Here is a 26784-nt window from a genome sequence, read left to right as displayed (position 1 = left end):
GCGCACACCTGTAATCCCAGCTACTTGGGAGGCTGAGGCAGGAGAATCATTTGAACCCAGGAGGCAGAGGTGGCAGTGAGCCAAGATCGCAACTTTACACTTCAGCCTGGGCAATAAGAGCAAAACTCCGTCTCAAAAAAAAAAAAAAAAGAAAAGAAATTTTCTGTTCTCCGTCTCTCGGCATGCTTTGAGAAGACAGCAGGATCCAAAATCCTGTAGTGGCAGATTCCAACCAGCGTGCACATTAGGATCATCTTTGGCCTCTTCACAAAATCCAGAGGCTCAGACCCTACTTGGACCCAATGAGTTGGAACCTGCAGGTCTGCAGCCTGGGCATGTAAATGGGGCTCTGTTTTGCTCCTTTGGTTGAGAACCTCCGATATTCGGCCTAGAACTGGGTCAGGCAGTCTCCAACATGGAGGCACCATTTTCCTAACACGCCGCTGTGTGGTGCCAGCTTTTGTGACCACTTGGTCACAATTGCTCCTGTGCAGTTTCTGACGGGACTTAGTGAATGCACAGGCATTTTACGAGCGCGAGGTAGAAAGAACTGAGCTCCCAGGGGAAGGCGGAGGGTGGGAGTGCGTGATGGGATCAGCCCTGTCCCTGGGACTGAGCATTTGTTTAGGCTTGATTTCCACCTGGAGAGACAAGTTCTGTTATCAACAATACAGAGTCAGCACTTCTGCCTTGGGAGGGGCCCACAGAATTATCTTTTTTTTTTTTTTTGAGACGGAGTCTCACTCTGTCACCCAGGCTGGAGTGCAGTGGCACAATCTCAGCTCATGCAACCTCCGCCTCCTGGGTTCAAGCAATTCTCCTGCCTTAGCCTCCTGAGTAGCTGGGGTTACAGGCGCACGGCATCATGACTGGCGAATTTTTGTATTTTTAGTAGAGACGGGGTTCCACCATGTTGACCAGGCTGGTCTCAAACTCCTGACCTCAGATGATCCACCCGCCTCAGCCTCCCGAAGTGCTGTGGTTACAGGCATGAGCCATCACGCCCGGCCAGAATAGCTTATTTGTCCTGACATCCTACAGATGGGGAAGCTGTGGGGCAGATGGGCAGAGGTTTGACTGAGACCACACAGCTTGCTATGGCTCAGGGAGAAACAGAAACTTGGCTCCTTGAAATTCAGTTTTCTTTTCAAACAATCAAGCAAAAACCGGCATCATTGGTCGCCATCATAGGGGCCACTGGCTACTTGGGAGCATGGAGAGGCAGCTACTCTGAGCACTCCTTGTCCTCAACAGAGGCACAGACATGGAAGCCTGAGGCCAGGGCCGCCTTTTGACTCATCGTGAACTTTTTGTAAATTCACCTTGTGTTTTAAATAAAGTCTCAGAGAATTATGTGTGGTTTCATTCTCAGACACTCTGCCTGTGCTTGTCATATTCCTGGCTGTGCATTTGAGTCTGTGTCTCTTTGTGGAACCGTCAGTATGGTTTATATGATGGGAGCTCCAGCAGGTGCCTCAGTGAGGTGTTAGGAAGCTAGACATGATTAATCTGGTCCTTTGCCCCCTGGAAGCTCAGTCTGGTGGCGGGGAGAGACATGTACAGAATTACCTAAGAGAAAATCCAGTTTCTCCAGGCTTTGTTTCCAAATGGCACCAATATATGGCTGCACGTCACCAATCAATGTTCATGTGATGAATGGAGGCTGCGGACTGGGGCGGAGCTTGAGTCAGAGAAAAATATCATTGCTAAAGCCTGTCAAAACAGGAAGAATTATGTAAGTGGAAGGGGTTTGAACAAAAAAAAAAAAAAAGTCAAATGTATAAAGCATCTACTACATGTTAGACAAAGATGACTTATCTTTGGATGCTGTCCATCTAGTTGGTCCAGAGGTCACTGCCTGATAAAAGGTCAGACAGCCATGTACTACACCTGAGGACTATGGGTGGAGACCAAGGAATCAGCTCGACTTGCTGACTGTTTGCAAGTGGAGAGAGGTCCTCACTGAGGACCGGCGGCCACCCAAGATGAAAGTAGAAACACACCCACCTTTAGCAAACTATTTTTCTTTACATCATTTTCTCTCTTTCCTCCTTAGGGTTTTGACATGGTGATTGCCAATTGTTGTCAAACTTATTGACCGAGGGAACTGCTTGGTGTGATTGTCTCCCCCACATCCAATTCCTATGTTGATATCGTAACCCCCAGTGTGATGGTGTTAGGAGATGGAGCCTTTCAGGAGATGATTAGATCATTAGGATGGTGCCCTCATGAATGGGATTAGTGCCCTTATAAGAGGCCCCACAGAACTCGCTAGCTTCTTCCACCATTTGAAGAATAGTGAGAAGGAGCTCTAAACCAGGAAATGGGCCCGCACCAGCCATAGAATCTGCTGGAGCCTTGACCCTGGACTTCCCAGCATCTGGAACTGTGAGAAATAAACTTCTGTAATTTTTTTTTTTTTTTTGAGAGAGAGAGTTTCACTCTTGTTGCTCAGGCTGGAGTGCAATGGCCCAATCTCGGCTCACTGCAACCTCTACCTCCTGGGTTCAAGCGATTCTCCTGCCTCAGCCTCCCGAGTAGCTGGGATTACAGGCATGCGCCACCATGCCCAGCTAATTTTTGTATTTTTAGTAGACACGGGGTTTCACTATGTTGGCCAGGCTGATCTCAAACTCCTGACCTCAGGAGATCCACCCGCCTCGGCCTCTCAAAGTGCTGGGATTACGGGCATGTGCCACAGAGCCTGGTCAACTTCTGTTATTTAAAAATTACTGTTTATGGTATTTTGTTATCAGCTCAAAGGGACTAGAGACAGGAACATAGGTTTTGAGTAGAAAGAGGGTTTATTTCAAGCACACTAAATTTTAGGAGCCTATGGGGCTGCAGCTGGATGTCAGTCTAGACTCTAGGAAAAGCTCTATGAACTCCAGTTTGGATTTAAGAGTCATTAGCTTACAGGCAGAAATTGGTCTCAACAGTGATCTTTTCAGTGGAGTACGAGAAGAAGGTGGCCTACAACTGAGCCCTAGAGGAATAACAAGATTTAAGAGAGAGCTGGAGGAAGAGGAGCCTACAAGAGGCAGAGAGGCAGCCAGAGATATGAGTGCAGTGCTGGCTCGGATTTCTGTGGGGTTTCTACAAGAGCAGCACTTAGAAACACTAGCAGTCAGAGGTTAAAGGCATAGACTTGGGAGCAACTGCCTGGGTTTGCATCCTGGTTCCGCAACTTCCTACTTACGTGACTTTGGCAAAGTTATTTAATCTCTCTATGCTTCCAGCTTCATCTTTTAACAGAGGAATACCAATACTGTCAGGTATGGGCTTTGATTTCTCCCTCCTTAGAAGCTGATGCATTCGCCTGTTACAGTTTCATGGATATTGGTGGAAGACACAAGACTCGGTGAGAGGCAAAGGACTTTATTCCTCATGGTGCAGCAGGCAGCATGAGCCCCCGAGTCCCACAGGCCTGGATGGATGTGGTGCAGGTAGTAGGTTTGCACTGAGCTGAGGAGCACTGAACTTAGAGGAGCCACCTGTTTTATAACAGGTAGTAAGCAAGGTTGCTTTGTCCTGAGGGGACACAAGTTGCCTTGTTGCAAACACAACCCCCAGAAAGGGCCTGGGGAAGGGGCAATCCAGGCTTTGCCTGCTTGTCAAACCCAGCAGGAAGGCAGGAGCAGGAGCAGAGAGAAGTGCCTCAGGGGGCACCCGCCTCACAGAGCTGCTGGGAAGATGAAAGGAGTGAAAATGGGCAAGTGCCACCAACAGTGCTCTGCACACATGTCCACTGTTGTTACTAGGCGTGGCAATGTGGAAGAAGGCAGGGCTGAAAACTGCATCACTTACATCCAAAATGGAAAACAGTAATTCAACAAATACATACTGAATGCTTTCTTTTTTTTTTTTTCTTTTTTTTTCTTTTTTTTTTTTGAGACGGAGTCTCACTCTGTCGCCGGGGCTGGAGTGCAGTGGCCGGATCTCAGCTCACTGCAAGCTCCGCCTCCCGGGTTCACGCCATTCTCCTGCCTCAGCCTCCCGAGTAGCTGGGACTACAGGCGCCCGCCACCTCGCCCGGCTAGTTTTTTGTATTTTTTAGTAGAGACGGGGTTTCACCGTGTTAGCCAGGATGGTCTCGATCTCCTGACCTTGTGATCCGCCCGTCTCGGCCTCCCAAAGTGCTGGGATTACAGGCTTGAGCCACCGCGCCCGGCCGCATACTGAATGCTTTCAACGCACCAGGCAATGGCGATACAGCAGCCAACAGAACAAAGTCTTTGACCTCCAGGTGCTTACATTTTAGTACAGAAAGACACCAAATAAACTACCAGGGGAGCACATTGTACAGGGCCTTGTAGACCAAAATAAGGATTTGGAACTGGCTACGGGATGGGAAGCCAAAGGAAGTTTGCACAAAAACATGTCACAATCCGATGGAACAGGCTGTTGAGAGAACACACTTCAGAGATGGAGTGCTGTCGGAGAAAAGGTAGAGGCAAGGAGACCAGTTTAGAAGCTAAGACGAAGCCAGGCAAGGGGATGCCAGCTTGGAGTGGGTGGTGGTGGGGAGGTACTTGCCTACTTTGGCCCGTCACAGTCGAACACACAAGGGAAGAAGCCTTGGGAACACTCGGCAGTCAAGTAAATGGACAGAGGAGCGTCCGTTAGCTGTCATCCTCAGGGGCTGCTTCCAGGTACTGGAGGTAGAAGCCAGGCAGCCACAGGGTGAAGATCAAGTAATTGGAATCAGCTGGTAGAAACTTACTCCAGAAGTTTGCCACAAAAGAAACAACTTAGGGCCAAGTGCTGTGGCTCACGCCTGTAACTCCAAGACTTTGGGTGGCCGAGGCGTGTGAATCCTTGAGGTCGACAGTTTGAGGCCAGCCTGGCCAACATGGTGAAACTGTCTCTACCAAAAATACAAAAATTAGCCAGGCTTGGTGGTGCGTGCCTATAATCCCAGCTACTCAGGAGACTGACGAAGGAGAATTGCTTGAACCTGGGAGGCGGAGGTTGCAGTGAGTCAAGACAGTGCCACTGCACTGGAGCCTGGGCAACAGAGTGAGACCCTGTCTCAAAAAACAAAACAAAACAAAACAAAAAAACCCCAAAAACAAGAAAAAAAAGTTCAAGGAATAACTTGAGATTTTCCAATTTTTTAAAAAAACTTTTTAAGATTTCAGCACACTTAAGTGCCAAAGGGACTATTGAGAGGAAGAGGCAAACCGGGCAAGGGAGGAAACTGAAGCACAGCACCGAGGAGGCGGGAAAGGCTGGGATGCAGAGCACAGGGCAGGGTTCACAGTGATGGGAAGAATGCCCTTAACAGAACGAGAGAAAGAAGGGGAAACACCCTGGGTGGGATGCAAGGTTTATAGATCTGGTAGTGAAAACTCATTCCGGGAGATTGTGTGACAACCTCCATATTCTCTGTGAAACAGGAAGCATGATGATCCCATATGGTTAAGTGAAGGGAGTTACAGATTTATGGATTATGGAGAATTTCAGAGATTTGGGAATTATTGGCTGAGAAATAAAACAAACGCAGCAAGGGATGGGTGAAAAGCACAAGAAAGAAAGAAAAGAGGCCAGGTGTGGTGGCTTACGCCTGTAATGGCGGCACTTCGGGAGGCTGAGGTGGGAGGATCACTTGAAGCCAGCAGTTCGAGACTTGCCTGAGCAGCACAGTGAAGCCCCATCTGTACAAAAAGATTCAAAACATAGCCAGGTGTGGCGGTGTGCGCCTGTAGTTCCAGCTTCTCGGGAGGCTGCGGTGGGAGGATCACTTGAGCCCAGGAGTTTGAGGCTACAGTGAGCCTTGATCACACCACTGCACTCCAGCCTGGGTGACACAGTGAGACCTTGTCTTAAGGGGAAAAAAAGAAAAGAAGCAGGAAGGAAAGGGCTAGGCAGGACGTATTTTTTATGGCTGAACAAAAAATGAGGGAGCCTGGGTGGCAGCCGGAGAGCTAGGGGCAGCAGGGACAGAGGCAAGGCAGGAAAATGACACTTTGATAAGGTCAAGTGATAAGGACAGTGTCTGTGGTGCAGTAAAGGCAGCAGTTTAGGGGAGGGTGGACGGTGAAGAAGTAAAGCTGAGAGATTTCAGAAGCAGAGGCACAAAATCAGCTTTTGGACATATTGGAGTTCAGCAGCTGGGGAAGCTGAGGGCAGTGACACGGACCCAGCTGCTGGCCTCGTTTACCTTCTGGCTTATCGTCACCCTTTAGAATGTCTCACCTTAGAACGCCTGGCGCTGTTCCTTCTTGTACCCCCGACCCCCACTTAAAAAGTCAAATCCAAGTTGTATCTTTGGAGCCTCAGGCAAAGGCAACGGGGAACGAGCATTAATACACACAGGCCAAAGAATGGTGTTTCTCTCTTTTATTTAAAAACAGTGCTTCATTACCATGTGCAAAGGCTGAGGCAGTGCTCCTCCTTCGCTTAGAGTTTATAAAAGCCAGCAACATGATCAATAATTTATACACATGGAGAGTAATACAAAAAAATAAGGAATAAAAGCTAAAGATCTAACTACTCCGACCTTCACAATTCCAGCTACTTGATAATAATAGGAGTAACCCAATGAATACTGTATGGTCTGAAAGCTACTATACAATATGATTCTTAACGAGAAGGGAAGGGAATTGGAGACTGTCACAAAGCCCTGGGATGCTTCTCTGGAGTTAGCAGGGAAACAGGACCCTGGGCAAGCAGCTCGGGTGTCCTAGGAAGTGATTCCGGGGGAGGCCAGGAGGGGAGAGAGAAGGCTAGGTGGTCGATCACACAAGCATCCCATGTAATGCCCCCCTGCCCCAAAGGTACCTGTTTTGCCATGGCAATGGGAGGGGCTGGAGGAACAGCATGTTGCATGTAGGGATGGTCCGGTTCCTGCCATGGGGAGTGGGGAGAAGAGGAGAGGTTCTGTGGCATTTTGAGCCTTACAAAGATTTGGACTGAAAAGCTCAGAGACTCAGGCAGGTCAGCCTGTCAGGGACAAGTACACTCCACCGGCTCTTCTCGCTTTGCAGCCCTAGCTTACGTGTGTCAGCCCCAGGTTTGCTCCAGCTATTCACAAGCAGAATATAACACAAGAAAAACAATTCATATCCCTTAGGGAAAAAAAGACGATCAATTCATCACTCGATATATAATACAGCCAAAATGAGCTGCCAAAACAAGCACACACACAAATACTGTGAACAGAAAAATACAAGAAAATGACTAAGCTGGGAGTCTTGACGGGGTATGGACATTGCTTAAAACACTTATCAGTCCCCGGAAAAACCAAACCAAAACACGTTTTAAAAATTCAAAAACTCATGTACCCCCTGGGAAACTGGTGTTGGTAACAAAGGGCAGGGGGTGGGGAGAGAAAAGAGAATCACTGTTCCCTTCTTGCTCGCCAGTGTGAGTGCAGTCCTCAGGTCGCCGGCATGGACGCAAGTGCCAGACAAGGAGGACCAAGTCCCTCTGCCGGTGGCCTCCTAAAAGGCAAGGCTTGAGTTTTGGCTGATAAGCAGTTCTCTCCGTTACCAATCCCTGCCAACCAGCACTACCATGGCTGAATTGATCTACCGTTTTCCTGAGTAAACTGTAACTGGCTACAGTTTCGGTAACATGGAAAAGAACTCAGCTACTACAGCCAACTGCAACACTTCAGGAATCCCCTCCGTCCCTGGGCTCCTCACTCCTAGTGCATCGGATTGAGGAATTTGACAACTCGCTGCAGTCTGGTCTGTAAGCCTTGTTTGCAAAGAAAGGTGCCAGGGACTCCACCACGCTCACCGAACCAGAGGGCACATGCTGGCTTAGGACACCCAGAGCCTACTTGGAAAGGGCCCTGTTTCATGCTCTAGCTCTTGGAGCGCTATTGCCTGGCCGATCAGTAAAGCAAGTATGAAGGAAGTACACAGGAACAGGAAAGGGAGGGAAGAGGCTTTTGGACAGTAACATTTCCAAAAAAATATAGTGTTTTATGCAACAGAGAATCAAGTTTCACTGTGTATACTACAAATGGTCAAACATTTTCAAGAGCATGACAAAATAAAAACACACAAATTTACGTCTGATGTTCACCTTGCCCACTATTTTTTTCCTATCTTAAAACAGTGCAAACAGGTAACTTATGCTTTTAAAACACCACGACCCCTTCCCCACCCCCCAAAGTCCCTTTCCTCCTAGTATCTGGGGGAAAAAATCTGCAATTCTGCAAATGTCACTGTGCTAGAGGGTTGCAAGCAGCAGAGAACTGGCTGAACTTGGCAAAAGGGGAGGGCTCGCCAAAGTTTCCCCTTTTCCCTCCTTAAACATCTAAGTGCTTTCCAGTCTGTCCCTTGGTTGGCCTTGTTCTCCTGCCAGAGGGAAGGGGGCTCATCATGCCCTTCTTGCATATCCTTGGGGTTGCTTCCATCCCTGTTTGGTATCAGTCTCCCTCATGTCTGGAAGCTATGTAACTAGTTACGGGATGGTAGTGATTAACCTTCTCTGCTAGATCTCTAGGAAAGCATAATTCTAAGCTAAGAGCAGTTCAGCCCCTGAGGAGTCACACCTTTGAGGAAAAGCTGCTATCGATGATTTCTATCGTCTAGATTTCCACTAGCTCCCCTCAGACTAAATGTTGTGTCCCAGTCCACTTCTTTCTCAAAGAAAAAAAAATGTTGGCTCAATTCAGACTGTGGCTGTTGGAGGATGATGGTGATAGTAGGTTTTGTGAAACCTGAGAGCCTGACAAATGGTGAATCACAATGGCTGATCTGAGTTAATGGAAATTAAACTAAGAGACACCAGGAATTCTGGAAAATGCCTACGGGCAGCTCTCTGGCTAAAAGAAGGACGTGGAGATAAAGGTTTTCACTAGAGGCCTCCTTTAAGGAGCCCAGCTTCCAAGAGTACAGAAAGTCCAGGTCATGAACTACAGTAAAGCTGAAAAAGAATCATGCATGTGATTCAGCATCGGTGGGTTTTCTGGAATTATCAGCCAGCATCCTCTAACAAACTCACGAAATGCCAGACTCCTCTGACTCTCTTTCTTAATACAGTGAGAACCAGAGTCAGGAACAGACAAGCAGTGCTGCTTTGAGCAACCTGCCTCTGGTGAAGTTGACTGTACGGAGTCTCAAAGGTCAAATGGTGATGGCGAGGTTGATACTGTGAAATCTAGATGCTTGTGAGAGCCCAATTCTCAGTGTTGACACTGAAAACCAAAGACCCTTTCATAAAAAGCAGAACTCCACCTATTCTTTCTTAGCAAAGGGAGCCGGAGGAAGTGGTGTTAAACACCATCCCTGGAAATGCAGCAGAAACCACTGGAAAGCACAGAGCTTGCCTTTGGAGGCCTCAGCCAGAACCAGCTGAACTGAGATGCACTCAAGGTGCCTCAAGCTCAAGATTCTGCCTCTCTTAAAAGGTCTGTGGGAGCTGCCTTCTCTACCTTTCCTATTATCCTTACCTCTTTCTAGGAAAAAAGAAGAGAAAAACACTTAAACTCATTCTCCTATTCTCCCCTGCTAGGGATACAACCACTTAGAATTTGGCCTAGTCTCCATTGAGTACGTGGCTTGCCATCTTTTGGGAATGGCCCCTTTGTGATCATGACCTCAAACTTTTGTTTTTCAGTCAGCTAAAGTTCTCCCTCAAAGCAAAAGCAAAAGCAAAATCCTCCCTGCCCCCATTCCCTAGAACTGTGAAAGCCCGCATCCCATTCCCCGCTCCTCTAACTAAAATATTTATATACATACAACAAAAATTGTCTTAACAGCAACCAACCAAACTTTGGCTTGGGGTGGGGGGATCCTTAAAAATGGCCAATGGACTGGGCCGTTGGTATCCCCTTAGTCTCCGTCCTCCTCCCCAGGATGAGTAATAATTGCATCGAGGCCTCTAGCTTCCTTGACATCGCCCCTAGTTTCAGGCACAGCCTCTCTCCCAGTTATGAGGCGAGACAGGATTCTGAAGGGGGAGAGGATATGTATTCTACGCGACAGGCCAATGCCCTCTCAGACACATCACTCTGCTTACAAAGAATGCTTGATGCTGTCGTAGGTCAGTCATTTTAATTCAGGGACATGAGTCAGTTATCAGTCAAGAACATGTGTGGAGGCAGGAGTTAAAAAACAAACCCAAAACAAACCCATAACAAACCAGAAGCTCCATGTCTCTGAATTACTCCCTTTAGCAGCTGTCCCTTGGGTGAAAGGTCACCCTAGTACCAATGTGAATAGACCAGGGAGCCAAAAAGACCGTGCTGTTCTATTTCCTAATGCCTTCATTTGGGAAATGCTGTAGGACACTTGCTTTTATCAGTTCTATCTAACAGCTAGAAGAGAAACACTCTCTCCTACCTTGATAACACAGAAAATTACAGCCAGATGGCAATGGCAGTGACTCACTGCATGCCTCTTTCTGGCGATATAGAAGACCCTTGCCATTTCAGACCCTCCTTCCAATATGGGAGGGCAGCAATCTCAGAGCCTCCGCATTTTATGTCCTGTAGTGTTAATGTATACAAAGTGGTCCGGGTGCTCAGCTGGCTGTTTTTGGAGGACAGTGAGAAGCTTGGCAGGACAGCCACAGGGCTCAAGACTGTGGATAGAGAAGTGACTCATAAAGGCTCTGGAAGATGAAAATTCCTATGGCTTTGGAGCAAGTACAAAGTGCCTCTGCCTGCCCCTCCATGTCCTCATCACCAAAACTTCCAGGGACTGCTGACCTAGGACCTGGTACTCTATCTTTCCCCAGCAGATTCTTTATTCTGTTTTTTAAACTTTGTACTTTCTAAGGCAAGAAAAAAGTAAGAAATACCAGATCTTCTAATATTCCTTTTCTCTTCCTCACCCTCTTTAATGGCTGTGAACACTTTGTACTTCTAATCCTCAAGCGGTGCCCAGATATCTGGGGGAAATCTGGTCACTGGCTTATTCATCTTTCTGTCCCTGGGTCCTAAATTCCTGAATCTGATGGACATGAGAGCAGGATGTTAATAAAAGAATACATGAGCTAAGCTGTGGTTCAATTAAAGGAGAAGAAGCCCAGAAAGAATGCTAAGTTACAGGAACAAAAAGAAATGATCTTTTTCATACTCCAGAGTTCATTCTGAGATCGGTTTCCTAATGAGGTGTTTATTATCCACAGTCTGAGAGCACGTTTGGAAATATCAATACTATAATTCCAAAAACGATGCCAACTGTCTCAGGCTGTGCGTGTAAGATGATTGTAAAAAGAATGGAGAAGACAGGAGGGAAGAGGAGAGGAAAGCGTCTTTTTAATTCTCCTGCTTTATAAGCACAAATTCCTATCTATCAGCATGTGGATTCCAGCCACAGCCAACCAGAATTGCCTGTCAAAAGACCAGAAACTCAGAAGACTAGAAGAATATCCTGTTGCGGAAAGATCTCTTCCACTTCTGCTTGTCCCCCAGCCATTCAGCACCAGGTACACTTTGGTAATTCTGTCTGCTGATTTCTGATCAGATGCATTTATCAGCTCCTAATGTCTCTCCTTCCTCCTTGACTGCCTCTTCCGTGATTGATAGAATAAGCTAAGCACGGACATACAGACATGGAAATGCATTATTTTTTTTTTTTTTTACCACAGTTTAAAAAAAAAAAAAGAAAAAAATGCACAATCTTTGGAACAAAAGAATTAAAGGCAGAAATTTAAAGGAAAAATACATATTCAAAGAACATAGTGAGGTATAAAAAAGTATTCTTTCTTTTTTTGTGTTTTTTTTTTTTTGTTTGTTTGTTTTTCCTCTTCATCTTGCTATAGAGTTCCTCTACTAGTAAATATTGCAATAGCCAGGCCTCATGAACTGGGGGGCTGTCCCATTTGCAGGGGTCTCACGTCACTTCAGTAGGGGGCAAATCGGCTGTAGCCACCTCGGTATAAACTCGCCTGCAGTAATTAAAGAGATAAAAATAATTAAAAGGTTGAAGAGAGAAGCATTAACAGTGAAGAAAAATGTCCAGAGAGGGATTTGGAAACACAGCCTCCTTCAAAGCCTCAAAGCAATTAATCAAGCATTGCCTTGTGCAGTAAAGTCAGGAAACCAACTTCTGCTTCTAAGGTGCTCAAACCAGAGCCCAACACATTTATTGCTGATATTCTCAAAGAGAATATGACAACATTTTATTTCATCATTTGCATGAATTAGCACAGAAGGGAAACAATATACAATTGAAAACTAGTTCTGCCAAGAGTGTGATTTTTAAAAGCACAGGTTTTTGTTTACTTTGATACAGCCTATAATCCTGGTGGAAAACAGATCCCAGTTTCCCCTTCTCACATATGACCCATCTGCAGTGCACGTTACTTCCGACACAATCCCTGCCATGTGTGGGATGGTGCTGCATCTAAACCTCAGTCAGTCTTGAATAAAGTCTAGTTCCTCTAACATCTACAAAGCACACCAACTAGGCTGTTTCTTGACATATTCACATTTATATATCTAGCTGGGGTTTTAACTAGGCTTTATTCCTTTATCAAATGACTTTCTCTAATGGCTTATCTCTTTCAATTACAAGTTTCCCAGGAATGTATCTTTCTCAGGTCATTCTTTTAGCATAGGACTTATATCATTTTAGGACAAAATAAAACCTCAGGAACTTCCACCACTGCCTTTATATTGTAATGCTGTACTTCACTTATAAACATATATTCCCTCAGGGCCCCCTATGACTTCCTTCCACAAATCTTCCTCAGTAGAAATTTGGTGTGAGAAGTAACTTCCTCATATTCCTTTAGGTCTTACATTTTACACTCCATTCTGTCTCCTTTTCAAACAACTCTGCCATGTTCAGAGGTAGTTGCCCAGTTGCATTTTGAATTAAAGAGCAAGGCTGGCAGAGGTGTCACTGTGGAATGGCCTACCTTTGTTGCAGCCTGTGAGTCCTAATCACTGAAACTGGAGGCACCAAAGCCAACACAATAATGCTGCAGTGAGGTGGTTGGTCAGAAGAAATTATGCTAGTTCTACGGACTTCTTCGATACTTCTATCAAAAACACTATATTTTGCCACAGTTGTTATCAATAATCAATGAAATAGCCTATAAAGCATTCACTTGGGAATTTCTAGTACTATCTACCAGAAGGCTCAAGAAGAGCAGAGGCATCCTTTAGATTTGTATTTGAAACTTAAGTTTTTGAAAAGCTTACTGTGAATACTACAGCCTTATGCTCCATGCTCCTTTCCCAACACCGATCAATGAAACTATGCCACACGTATGCACTCAACATTTGAACCAATAGAAAACATTCGCCAGTTCCCCTATTACTCTCACAAACGATGCCACTGCTCAGGGCACACTATCAGTGGTCATTCCTTTTTGCTGCCCTTAACTAGGCCATGTGGCTCACACTACAATAACATACAAATAAAGAGGGTGCCATGAATAGATCTGTGTGGCTTTAATACCTTGATGGTGGATGAAAGGCTAAGTTTACTACCTCCCTAGATCTTCTGTAGTCTATGGGTAAAAGAAGGGGTGAAATGGTTTTATAAAACAATGGTATATTATATACTTACCACAGCGCCAACTCCATAGCTAGCGGCAGGGGCAAGGGCATGGTAGGGGTCGGCTGTGTACACCCTGCCATAACTGGAAAAAAGAAACACAATCAGACAGATAAAGAAAAGTGTGTGATCTAAAAAAATTAAAGGGATTACTGTGCTAAAGACTTGTGAGTCACTTGGTCTTGGATTATCATAAGGAAACTGGAATTATAAGGAATAGGAAAAAACCTTTCTATTTCTACTCCCAAATGCAATAACTGAAAAAATCTGAAGTACTTCTAGAAAATGGAAAAGAAAGGAGTTGGAGATGAGGAAGAGGGACTGGAGTCAAAGCCGAAGAAGAGATGAGAACAAGAAAGAGGGAGCGGAGGACAGAGTTGGTGCCTTGTGCTTTAGGCATGACAAAGGCCATCAAGAGGTCTGCAGAAAGCCCAGGCTGGCAAGATGCCCGATGTGCTAAGAGCTGCTGTAGAAACGGTGAAGGGAGGGAAATGGGTGACATTTTGGGATGGAACAGCTCTCATGCATCCCAAAGCTCACCTCTGCCTCTGTACATACCCGTCGCTGTAAGCGGCTGCAGCGGCTGCAGCAGCGGTGGCTGCGGTTGCAGTAGCAGGCTGTGCATATCTGTAGGCTGCATATCCACCCTACAGGAGAGAAGAGAACTGACTTTACAGATACCTCTCCCCCCAGGTGTACAGAAAAACACACACCCGCCCACACACAGACGTACATACATGTAGACACAGGGACTGACACAAACATAGACACACACATGGGAAAAAAATGTTTCAAACTGCATCAGTCTGCATGTTATTATTCCTCCAATAAAAAATTAAGCCCTACGATATGCAAGGATTTGCTTTCCAATTTGTGACAGTATTAAAAGTAAACTTTGGTAGTACCTGTTAAATACAAGCAATGAAGATATGATTTTGGATCTGTCTTACTTCACAGTCTTTGTTGGAACTTTCAAAAGCAAAAATATTTACAGCAAGTTGGGAGAACTCTGACAAGAAATATAAATTATGAAGTTAAAACATATGAAATCTGTATGTGTTGACTTCAGATTCTCTAATGTGTTCTTGGATTGATTCATTAGTAAGAGACTACAGCATGTAACAGAAACCTCTGCCCCATCCGGCCTAGCATGTTTGCCAAGAAGCTAAGATAATCAGGCAATATTTAGAAGGAAAAACAATGTAGATCAGGGGTCAGCAAACTTTGGCCTGTGAGCCAATGCAGCTTGCCACCTGTTTTTGAAAATACTTGTGACAGAGACCAATGTCCTACAAAGCCAAAAATACTGACCACTTGGCTCTTTATGGGAAGTCTGCCAACTCAGATGTACATTTCATACTTGAGCAAGTCAGTTACAGATTTCTGAGGATTCTTTGGCTGGATCCAAATAGATCAGGAACCCTGCTTCTAGCATTTAACTGCATTTTCCTTCCCTAAAAGGTTTTGAGATTCTTACATATTAATCTTACAGTAGACTCTGAGCTTTTCTTCCAATGGTCCAAATATCCTCTCAGTCCTAAAGAATTTCAAACCATCATATCCTTCTATTTCACCTCAGTTTGGGTAACTCAAATACACAAAAGAGAACCACGTATTCTTTCAGAAAGCATTTCAAGAGACAATCACAACAACAAATGCCACACGAGACAGGATATTTTAAAAAGTGGCAAACTCGACTTTTTATTATTTTTCTTTTCCCTTCTAGAATTCATCCATTTTACCTAAACCTGATTCAGATGCAAAGTTTTATTACTGGTCTTTCAAAAACAACTATGTTCAACTGGCCCAACTAAACATCATTTCAGTAGTGAACAATAGCACCAACATTCTACTTCTGTGGATAAAACGTGCCCATTTCTCATGGATATCTGAAGGTTTTTGCCCTGTGCTTTCTACTTTCTATTTTTTCAAATATTCAATTTTTTCTAAATCTACAACAGAAATTTCAAATTTACTTCTTTATCATTTCTTGGGATTGAGAACAACTATTTTCTAATGGGAGCCCTGCTCTTCTTCACCATCTTATGTGGCAGGTTCTAGCTTGCTTCTTTTATTTCTGTCACACCTTAATTTAGAAATACCTATAATTTCTTATGAGCTTCTAAAGCCTTTTGTTTCTTTCTTATATAATTTATGCTTCCTCTAAATGAAGAAACTGCATTGTGAGGGGAAATTTATTCCTGCTCTTCAAGTGTATGCTGCTTGAAGTCAGGATAGTTTCAAATGTACTTTAAAAAATCCCTGACTGGCTTTCAGTGGTTATACATTATTCCTCCTTTGGTTTTCAAATGAGTGACTTAGAAAGTAAACATTTCCCTTCCAAATTATGAACTCTTCTAGAGATATATGAAGACTCTAATTAATATTACCAAACACTGACAATGAAATGGTAATGAATGGGAACATGGCAGGAAGCACCCTTGGGGCCCATTTCTGATCAACATGGTTCCTGGGAATTCTAGCCAGGTCTATGGAAATGGGCAGGCCAGACAGATCTGGGCAAAGCTGTACATCCTGGCCACAACGTAATTTAACTAACTAAAGTATTTCTTTACCTTTTTTTTTTTTTTAAAGCATTTGTTAAACAAAGCAAACGTTAATTACAGTTGGAATTTTAATACTAAAATGAACCCTAGTAATTTTTCATTATAACTAGAGGTGGTTCCATTAGTTTAGAATTTGTTTGCTAGTGTAAAGTTAGAGCAGGGCTATTTAGTAAAACTTCTTTGTAAACATTATACTCTTTATAATGCAAGCATTATACTCTTTAGTATTACTCCAAACATCAGAGTAACATTAAAAAAAAGTTTAAAGTTAAGGCAATAAAAGCAGTTAAAGCCCAATTCATGTTTACCTAAGTAAAAACATTAAAAACTGAAGTCTTACGCCATATGGCAGAGGTATGAATTCTTGCAAAGGGATACTGAAGTTCAAAAGTACTCATCCAAGGGTAGGTTTCACACCTGACTCTCAGGAAGACTGAGTGAGGTACTGGAGGTACGATCTCTGAATATTCTAGCAAATCATAGCTTTGAGCTGTATTCTACCCATTCTGGAAAAAACAGGTTCTAAGTGAGGTTGCTGGCAGAATCAATTTCCCCTCATTTTCCTAGGCCTACAGGAAGCCATCGGAACCTTGGTGGTTTAGGAGTAATGTTATTGCTAACCAAAACAATTCAAATGGATCAGACTATGGAAAAGAATGTTCCTTCCCATCCTGAAGGAGATGGAGAGAATCTATCTGTAGCAGTTTCCTTCTTTTATAAGTCAGCTCTGACTTTGAAGTTTAAACTTGATGAAGTTCTCTGATTTTCAAGTTGAAGAAAGCAGAACAGGGTTGCAAATATTTTACCGAAAACAAAAAGCTGGAGAAGAATATCAGCATTAAGAAAAAACACATTAATAGTTTTTTTTTTTTTTAAGCAGATGACTTTAACATGATTATTCTCCTAATTACTTTATAATGACGGCATTACAGAGAAACCTTTAAAAGAAGAACTATTTTAGGATAAATAGGCAATATCCTACTAAACTAACTTGGTAATTCACTAATGGCTACTCCAAAAGTAGAAAAATTAATTGTGTGTCATGGATGTATTCCTCTCTCTCTCTCTCTCTCACACACACACACACACACACGCCTACTCGAAAGTGTTTCTGCTGCTTTATTCAACAAAACATATCATAAAATGTAAGACAAAGAAAATTCAGATATATTTATTTCTATTCCAGATTTCAAAGTGCATAGAAATTTCAGACTGAGAAACCATTTTTTCAACTTTCACTCTTACTAGCAAATCTAAAGCTTTTATAAAACATGAGAACAAAGTGCAGTTTGAAACACCAAGGTTTTCATTACTGTTTCTTAAGTTTTTCAAAAAGAACAAGGGTGGGAAGGAGGAGGAAGAGACAGGGTTCAGGCGTGGGGAGGGATATGGCGCCACATTTATTAATCACATTAAAAACTAAGCATGCCAACATCTGGAGCTAAAACAACCAGCAAAATCACCACGTTCAGACTCGTATTGGCTAACTCTATCTATCCCAGCATTCTCTTGGGACAGCGGTTTGCCCTAGGCTCTACCACAAGCTCGGTGAAGTACACAGCCTCAATTACTAGAGCGTGCAGCCACAACGACCTGGTATTACGGAAACAGTCAGTCACCACTTGAGTTAACATTCCATACCCTAACGACTGGCCCCTCCCCAGCCCAAAGAAATAGTCAATCTTGCCCACCCTAGCCCTGGCCCACACCACAATGTTAATAATTATAACAAGCAGTAACCCATCTGTTATATCAGAGAAGGGAACAGAGACTCCACTGAGAGATTTAGAGTGAGATGTTAACATTTCTTCAGCTGACTGCACAAACAAACAAACAAAAAAAGAGGAGAAATAATTCATTTGGAGATATGAAGTCATGAAATAGCTGATGTGTATTGCTTTTAACCATGCACTGATGCAAAACTGAAGCAACCATTAATAATAAAAATTAAAAAGGACATATGTATTTACACACAATCAGACCTGTTTGATCTGAAGCAGTTTGCAGATTCTATCTGTGTGTGATTTGAAATAAAACAAAAAATGGGGATTAGCATGGCCACAGCACACCCTGATGTAGGAGGGCACACACGGACGTCTTTTTGGAACTCTGATAGCTGGATAAATTTGGCTTGGCTAAGCTTGATTCAGATACACACATGCCCCTTTAAAAATAATATTCTTATTCCTTTGCAATTCATTCTGAATGACACCTGGTATCCCCAGTGGGGTTGTCCAATGCTCCATCACTCCCCTATTCAACCTGCCTGACACTGGCAATATAATTCAGTCCTGACCCACAGCACTCACATGTATGCTTGTCCTCTGTCAACAACCGTATATTCTAGTCCACAGCATTCTTCTAAAATATTTCCTGTGTTTAGGAAGTTTACTTTTTCACATATCTGTAACATATCTCTGACTTCAAGTTCCAGCTTCTTCAAAGGAAAATGCCTTTAAAAAGTTGGCTTTAAGATCCTTTCCAGTGTTTTCTGCAGTTTAGGTTAAAGTCTCAATTTTTCATAGCTCAACGTCATCTCCTAGGGCTTTTCTACTCTGAACCAATTTTATCACCTAATTAACTTTACGATGTTGCCACGTTGACCATATGATCTTTCGGCACAGTTTTGTAGCTGTGTTTTAATCTAGAGCAAAATACAATAGAATATAATCCCTCCTATATCTGACCTTTATCTGCATATTTATTAGTTTAATCTCACACTGGTAGACTTTTGCCTTGTCTTGATTTTAACCTAGCCCTTAATTTTATTATATTTTTGTTTTAGGTTTACATTAAAACAGGACTTTGGTGAGCATGTGATGTCAAGACACCTTCTTTCTACCCGGAAGACAATGACATTATGTGACACTGAGGAGGAGAGTGTGTATTTCAAGACCAGCAGACAAAATGAAAGCTTGTTACCTACATGTAGTGTATAGATCAATAGAGCAGGAGGGTTGGGAGATGGTGGCAGGTGGGGTGGGTAAGGAATGGCAGGTGTGATGCTTAAAATCACTACAGCAGAGCAGAGATCTATTCCAACTAGTGTGGGTTTAATGCTGGGCCTCCAGGAATCACTTTATTTATCCTTGGATGATTCTAACTCCCTCTTTTTCCTCATCACCTCCCCACCCCTGCTAAGAACCATGGTTCTAGGAGATATTACAGAGTTCTTTGGTGGCAAAATGGCATCACTGATTGAATGTGAGTAACACAGAAACTTACAATAATGGTGATACTGTCACTACTTTTGATTGAGGTCTATCTTCTTTGAAAAGTACTTATGAAAAAAATTTTCAAGTATTTAAATTTTATCTTATTATTATTTAACATTGGAGTTAAGGGGAAAAATTGCTATGATCAACTTGAAGTCTTCCACCTATTATTTCTATGGTAGATGAGATGATTTTCAATAAACCAAACCTTTCAAACATTATTATTCCACATCTCCCCAAATTAGTTCATTTCCAAAATCTTACTGGGTAGCCACATAAATGAACTGGGTTGTGAAAAGCCATCGACTGTTTTCTTTCTCTTAGCATCCAGCTATCAGCAATCCTTCTAACAAGTACGCTATTATAAAAATGAACTCCCTGATCTTCTCGGGTGAAAGGAGAAGAGGCCAAGGGACATGCATGTCTCATTGTTTGAGTCCCATATGTCTAGATTTTTAAGGCAACTTCAAACTTATATAGCAGCACAGTCCAACTACTGCTGATATTTCACTACAGGGCCCAATGTGGGATTCAGGAATCCTATTTGTACAGTTCTACTTCCTTTTTTATCTTTTCTAAATTTATAGTAGTAAGAAAATGTCCCAAACTGCTAAGATCTAAATATAAAAAAACAGTTTAAATACCACAGGTAAATGTGATTGACAGATTAAAAGAGGTGGCAGTGATGGGACAGTGCATATTACACAACTGGCTGGGATATGTGTCAAGAGGACAGGAGCACTTTTGGAGGAAGTGCCATTATGTACGGAATGTGACTGTGGGCACTGCTGAGGTAGCAGGGCTTAGATCACACGCTCACAAGTCTTGATTGTCCAAAAAAGCCTCTGTTCCCATCTCTAACGTGGAGCTGGAATGGTTAGTATAATTCAATTTTTTCACTGCAATCCACAATCTGATTGATTGGCAGGTCACACTGGCACTCCTACCTGAGGTATTTTAGCGCTAATGATTGGTTCCTGTAAGACTATTCTATAACAGAACACAGGAAGAGCAGTTCAAAAAACACAGCTGTGGAAGGAAAACAATCATACAAAAAGCCCGCTAAGGGGCCCACCAGCCTTTTCTTTCCTTTGGATGCAAGCATGCTTTTCACAGGAGGTGAATTAGGAGCAGTTTGTTATCCCATTTAAAAAGTGAATCAGGGCGAACTATGCCTTTTCTACTGGCCAAAAAAGAAGAGGGAGGGGTGGATACATAATCTAGCTGCCACACTCCCAAATCCTATCACGGTAGGTCTCTTTACAAACTAGGAACACAATTGCTAGATCAGTTCTCCAGAGAGGAATGTGCCATAAAAGAAACAGAAAGAAAATGGCTAGCAGGAATCACTGTCTACGAATGGGACAGTGAAAGGGATTACAAAAACCTTGCACAATGAATAGCCTAAATTCGCTTCACTTAAGCATAACCAGCAATTTAAAATCTTTTCCCTCGTGTCTTCTCTTCAAGCTCCAATTCGGTGCACTTTTTATACTAAACTCTCTATTCCTTCTATTTCTAAGATGCCTTTCGGAGGAAGTAAGAACTAAATGTACACGGACAGATTTCCACAGATGAGAAATGTATGCAGAGAAGCAGCACCAACGCAAAGGCACAATGACAGCTTTTCGTTGTCTGTGTGTTTCTGAAGAAGTATCCTTTGCTCCCTCATATGTGGAATACAGAATATACAGTTTTAAAAGTGACAGTTGGCCGGGCGCGGTGGCTCAAGCCTGTAATCCCAGCATTTTGGGAGGCCGAGACGGGCGGATCATGAGGTCAGGAGATCGAGACCATCCTGGCTAACACGGTGAAACCCCGTCTCTACTAAAAAATACAAAAAACTAGCCGGGCGAGGTGGCGGGCGCCTGTAGTCCCAGCTACTCGGGAGGCTGAGGCAGGAGAATGGTGGGAACCCGGGAGGCGGAGCTTGCAGTGAGCTGAGATCCAGCCACTGCACTCCAGCCTGGGCGACAGAGCGAGACTCCGTCTCAAAAAAAAAAAAAAAAAAAAAAAAAAAAAAAGTGACAGTTGTGTCAGGCCTAACTCAGTAGTGACCTCATATTCTTGCTTCTCACGTGTGAGCGTGGATGTTATTTCAGCACTAGTGACCAACTTTTTTTCTCTAAGTAACTCTGCTTTAAGGTAAGAACTAAAAAATAATAACATTACTATTAATTACTTTCATTAACAAGGGGCCACTGGTCAAAAAAAATTATTTCAGCAAAATCACTGAATTACTTGTGTTTAGCTCAGCAAGGTAATCCAGTTAGTAGATTAAAAAAAAAAAAAGAGTATTTTAGTAACAAGAACAGAAAAATCATCTGTCTCAAAATCTTACATCGTAAAGTAAGGAAATAAGAGAACTGTTAAAAAAAATTGGGTTGGTTGACTTAACAAGGTTGAAGTAGACAAGTCTTTTTTTTTTTTTGAGACGAAGTCTAGCTCTGTCACCGAGGCAGGAATGCAGTGTTGTGATCTCGGCTCACTGCAACCTCTGCCTCCAGGGTTCAAGTGATTCTCCTGCCTCAGCCCCCCACGTAGCTGAAACTACAAGTGTGTGCCACCACGCCTGGCTAACTTTTGTATTTTTAGTAGAGATGGGGTTTTGCCATGTTGGCCAGGCTGGTCTTGAACTCCTGACTTCAAGTGATCCACCCGCCTTGGCCTCCCAAAGTGCTGGGATTACACACATGAGCGACCATGCCCGGCCAAAGTAGGAAAGTCTATTTTTTTTTTGAGACGGAGTCTCGCTCTGTCGCCCAGGCTGGAGTGCAGTGGCGCGATCTCGGCTCACTGCAAGCTCTGCCTCCCGGGTTCATGCCGTTCTCCTGCCTCAGCCTCCCGAGTAGCTGGGACTACAGGCGCCTGCCACCACGCCCGGCTAATTTTTTTGTATTTTTAGTAGAGACGGGGTTTCACCATGTTAGTCAGGATGGTCTTGATCTCCTGACCTTGTGATCTGCCTGCCTTGGGCTCCCAAAGTGCTGGGATTATAGGCGTGAGCCACTGCGCCCGGCCCAAAGTAGGCAAGTCTTAATAAGACAGAAATAGATTGTATTTAAGAAAAAAAAAAAAAAAATCACCAAATAAGAAACACATTAGAGAAAAAAATTTGATTTAGAAATAATCCAAATGGAAAATCTTGCTCTAATAGATCAGACTTCAAGAAAACAAGTTAAATAACAAAGATGAGTTTCATGAGAATATGAACACTAATGTATATGGGAGATGTACATGCTAACATCATATTTAAGTATGTGTATTTAGAAATGTGTAATCTGGTGTAAAAGTAGGATAGATTCCCCAGTTCTCAAGCTTCATTGTGAACATAGGAAAAAAGATATCTTTCATTACTTGCTGAAAATATTTTGAGGAAAGAGGTGGATTTTAACTAAAGTTCAAAGAGAGGTAGTGAAATATGGACTGGTTGGGTTTTATGCCTGACTGTATTAATAATTTATGTAGTTCTGGGTAAGTCTCTAAGAAATATATCTATAAGTTAGGAGGCTGGACCAAATCATGGCTAAGGTTCCTTCAAGTAGTTATTAAATTAAGGCATACCTTACAGGCCTACTCTAAGTAGTATGCATGAGTCACGTGTACCTCGAAGAACTGTATTATCTCATCTCTACTTCCTGCAAAACACAAAACCTCTGAGTGCATTCTGAAAGTGCATTAACTTTTTAGGTTGCTTGAGAATCTCTGGTAGACTGTGGAAACAGTTCACTAAAAAGGTCCTCTTATTGATTTTGGAAAGTAAGGGTGGAGAAAGCATTTCTAGACAATTTTAACCAATCCCCACAGAATCATTTCATGCTGACAAGTTTTTCTTACAAAAAATTTTCCCTTGATGACTTGACTAAATCAAGCTTGCTTTCAGAAAAAGTCCATCTGGAGAGGTCATAATAAAAGACTTCAAAACTCAAAAATTTCTACTTTGTCAATTATATCACTTTGTCCACATTTTAAATAATACGTGACAAACCAATCACGGAACTTTAGTGATAGCTAGACAGTTTAAATAATGGAGTACATATTAATACGGCTAGTAGAATCAGCAAATCTTCCATGATAGTCAAATGGCTGTAAGAAGAGTCTGGCTTGCTGATTATGCTACTCACTTCCCCCAATGGCTCTTAATAACTAAATATCTGGAGTTTTCTCATGACTACACACTCTTTGCTGGCATCGGTTCCTTATTTGGCTATCACAAGGTCATATTCTCTTAAAGTATGTAAAATAGGAAAATGTACAGTTCAGAAAGCTTATTAACCTCTACATAAATCACAGCTCTAATGATCTAAAGAGGGATGTGAAATGAGAAGAAAAGCAGAAAAGGGAAAGAGCTGGTTTAAGGCTAAGCTAGTCCTGTTATTTATGTATGCAAATGACACGACAATAGTAAAAGACTTTAAACCTGCTGATCATCTCACAAGTAAATTAATGATCCACAGAACATCTGTGGGTATAGGGAAGGGAAAAGAATATGTCCAGTAGACTGACCCTTGCAATGATCAGGAAACCCAAAGGCTTAGTTTTTGCACCCAGGGGCAAGCGCAGTGGCAGAGAAGCATGCTTGCATTCTTAAATATATAAATATATATATATATATATCCACAAGGAAAAAGAAAATAAAAATTAAATAAATTAAAAGGAAAAAAACCAAACCAAACCAAAGAAACAGAAAAAAAAGGCTGGCTTGTCAGGGGATGGGGTCGAGAAGGCCCCAGTGTGTGTACTTACATAGAGGTCAGCACCGTAAAATCCGTCCTGGTAAACCACACTGCAGAAAATCCACACAAAAACAAAAACAAAAAAAACAAAAGAACAGAAACACATTCCGGTTATTGAGGACGGCAGCATGCACATGCGCTCTACACAGGCAGGTGATGTATGAATACATAACCTGGGCTTGGGGCCTCGGCAAGTTGGTGAGAAAATGTGAAAGTGCACACGAAGGTTACACAGCTCCGGGACATGCGAGGAGAGGGAAAGGTGTGCAAAACTGGAATGCGCAACCTGGATATTCGGTAATTAAAGTAGGATTCACACAATAAAAAGCACTCCTGGAAGAGCCTATTTTATCTATCCAAAATCTGCTGGCTTGGAAACAACTTTTTGTACATGGAGTATTTTTAAAAATCAGCTTGCCCTAGGAGGAAGTTTCTTTTTAAAGAGCTTACAAAATAGGGTAGGGGTGAAGAGGAGTTTAACATGAAAAACTGAACCCAAAGAATTCCACTAGGGCAGGGCCTGTATGCAAAGTATGTTTTTAAATTACATTTAAGTATTTTGTTTTCAGTATTGTAATAATACGTAAATGTTTTTCTGATATCCATACATCACCTGCTTTTTACCCTGCACATTAGACATGCGATAAGATTTGGCTGATCACACAAGCATGCAAAGTATTATTATTCAGCATTTTAAGAACCAATGCAACACCTCAGAAAAACAAGTCAATCAATTCTGACCAAAGTAAACAGAGAAATGTAATTAAAAAAAAAAAAAACACAACCAAAAATACCCACAATGCATTGCTTTCACAAGCAGAGATAATGAGCTAAAGGTTAAGGTGATTGGTCCAAGGTCCAAGAATTGAAAGGTGCAGTGGGGATCCCAGATAGTAACAATATAATCCAGAGTGGGAAGGAGTAACTGGAAGATTTTAAGGGTTCTTTTTTGACCATAAGAGTATTCATGGAATTCTGAAAACTACCACTGATAACTGAAGTTCTGGGCTTGACCAAAGATCGCCCTGTCTTATTTAAAAGAATAAAACTGAGAAGGTAGCTGGTTAAGAATAGAAGGTTTATTTTCCTGTTTAGATAATGAATTTGTAGCAAACAGACAATGCATGACTTTTTCTTAAAAAAAAAAAAAAAAAAAACAACCTAAGCAACACTATATTCTTAAATATAGATTTCCAACCTTTTGAGGTACTTTTGTGCATACAGACTTCCCCAAAAACATTATTTTGGGACCAAAAGACATGGAATAGCAGTAGAGATAAAAGATAAAACTTTCTTCTTCATCTCTGTTGTCAAGATCAGATTGTTTTAATTTACATGATCTGTTTATTGTTTATTCAACTAAAAAGCTGGAAATTTTCACCACTACCTTCTCTGTTACAATAAACAAGCTGACAAGTAAAGTCATCAAATCATATTTTTAACTTGAATATGAAATAACTTGTTTCTTACAGGTAGGTGTAATGTTTCTTAATTCTATTTCCAATGACATTTGATTGTTATTTACAGGATAGTATGGTCACATTTTGGAATGCCCCAAATATGCTATGCCCTTGTATCACACAACAGGCAAATCAAACTCATCTCTAATGCTCATTTAGCTAAGTCCCATTCATTATAGTCTCCAGTTGCAGTTAAAGTCTGATATGAGAAAGTAATCTGCCTCTCAATTTCATTTTAGTGAAAAAAACAACTTGTTCAAAATAAGAAGGCTGATAAAATGGAAAGCACTGAGGCCAAGTGGTGATTAATTAAACTTCAAAGATCTTAGTAAGGGAATATAGGTAAAGATTTACAAACGAGCCTTCTATAAAGAAGGGTTGGCATTAAAAACATGAATACATTTTACCCTAAGTCAAATAACTTATTGGGAATATTCATCTACATTCTAGAAGAATTCCAATATTCCCTGTATCAAATGCCACAAGGAGGCTAGAACATAATGATTAATGATGAAATTAGTTTACTAAGCTGAAAAGCAATTCTAGGCCATTCCCATGAAATACTGGACTTATTCCTTGCCATCTTCCATGTAAACAGGTGGTTTAGTTAATAAAAAGAAAACATGGGAAATCAGTGTTCAATGTAATGCACAGAAATTGATATGATTAGACATAAAGATTAAAATATCTTTGAGCAAATATATACCTGACACAGACTTGGTAGAGAATGGGTTCTCAAGTTTGGCCAATATACTGAAATGACTACATTGAACAGGACTAAATTCAACCACTTTATAAAGTAATTCAGCAATGTTACAAAATAAGGAAGTCCCATGTTTCTGGTGAGTAGTCTCTCTTTGCAAACATGACAGTAAACTCTCTTGGATTACAATGGAAGACATTTTACAAACAATTTTCCTAGTGTGTAAAACTTCCAAAATATTCCTTTTAATGTTTCATTTGAATACTTCTTGATGAAATAATACTGCATATTCACTTCTTTAAAGAGATGTCAGAGGTTGAAGGTCAAAGGTCAAGTTGAGAGAAAAAGGATTAAAATAAAAGTAAGTAATGGCATAAGATGGAGATGATGGAATGCATGTGATTTAAATATCTACAAACTCCAAACAGAAGTTAATTTCTGAAGCAGTTCCCTTCCAGTGTCTTTTGGAGCCTGCCCACTTCAACATACCTTGTCTAATAAAAACGTTTTAACTCTGAGGAATGGAGAACTTCTAATGGTACGTCCATTTGGTCTATTAATGAATGAATGAATGAATGCTAAATTAGTACACCTCAAGGTTAAGCCAATTTTGCTGTCAGAAAAGGACATA

General features: G+C 42.1%; 1 protein-coding gene and 1 long non-coding RNA gene across 21 annotated transcripts in view; both read right to left on the bottom strand.

Moving 5' to 3' along the window:
- Positions 1-6327: 6327 nt before the first annotated feature.
- On the bottom strand, positions 6328-9569 carry LOC104682479. The gene is made up of 2 exons (XR_750694.2): positions 9466-9569; positions 6328-6710 (listed from the first exon to the last, which is right to left on the bottom strand). It is a non-coding gene; the product is annotated as an uncharacterized LOC104682479 (long non-coding RNA).
- Positions 6328-26784, bottom strand: part of RBFOX2 (RNA binding fox-1 homolog 2) — a 300698-nt gene continuing 280241 nt past the window's right edge. For 8 of the 20 annotated variants that reach the window (XM_030914834.1, XM_030914835.1, XM_030914837.1 and 5 more), the window contains 5 exons: positions 24001-24040; positions 18022-18053; positions 14031-14119; positions 13485-13557; positions 6328-11853 (listed from right to left, as the gene is read on the bottom strand). In XM_030914834.1, coding sequence (XP_030770694.1) covers positions 11799-11853; positions 13485-13557; positions 14031-14119; positions 18022-18053; positions 24001-24040 — 289 coding nt within the window. In that variant the 3' untranslated portion in view covers positions 6328-11798. Of the gene's footprint in view, positions 11854-13484; positions 13558-14030; positions 14120-18021; positions 18054-20201; positions 20245-24000; positions 24041-26784 lie in introns of all 20 variants that reach the window. The other 12 variants (XM_030914840.1, XM_010389155.2, XM_010389165.2 and 9 more) reach the window with 3 other exon arrangements.

The sequence above is a fragment of the Rhinopithecus roxellana genome, chromosome 13 (assembly GCF_007565055.1).
Source record: "Rhinopithecus roxellana isolate Shanxi Qingling chromosome 13, ASM756505v1, whole genome shotgun sequence".
Taxonomy (NCBI): domain Eukaryota; kingdom Metazoa; phylum Chordata; class Mammalia; order Primates; family Cercopithecidae; genus Rhinopithecus; species Rhinopithecus roxellana.
This window is presented reverse-complemented; position numbering and strand designations above follow the sequence as displayed.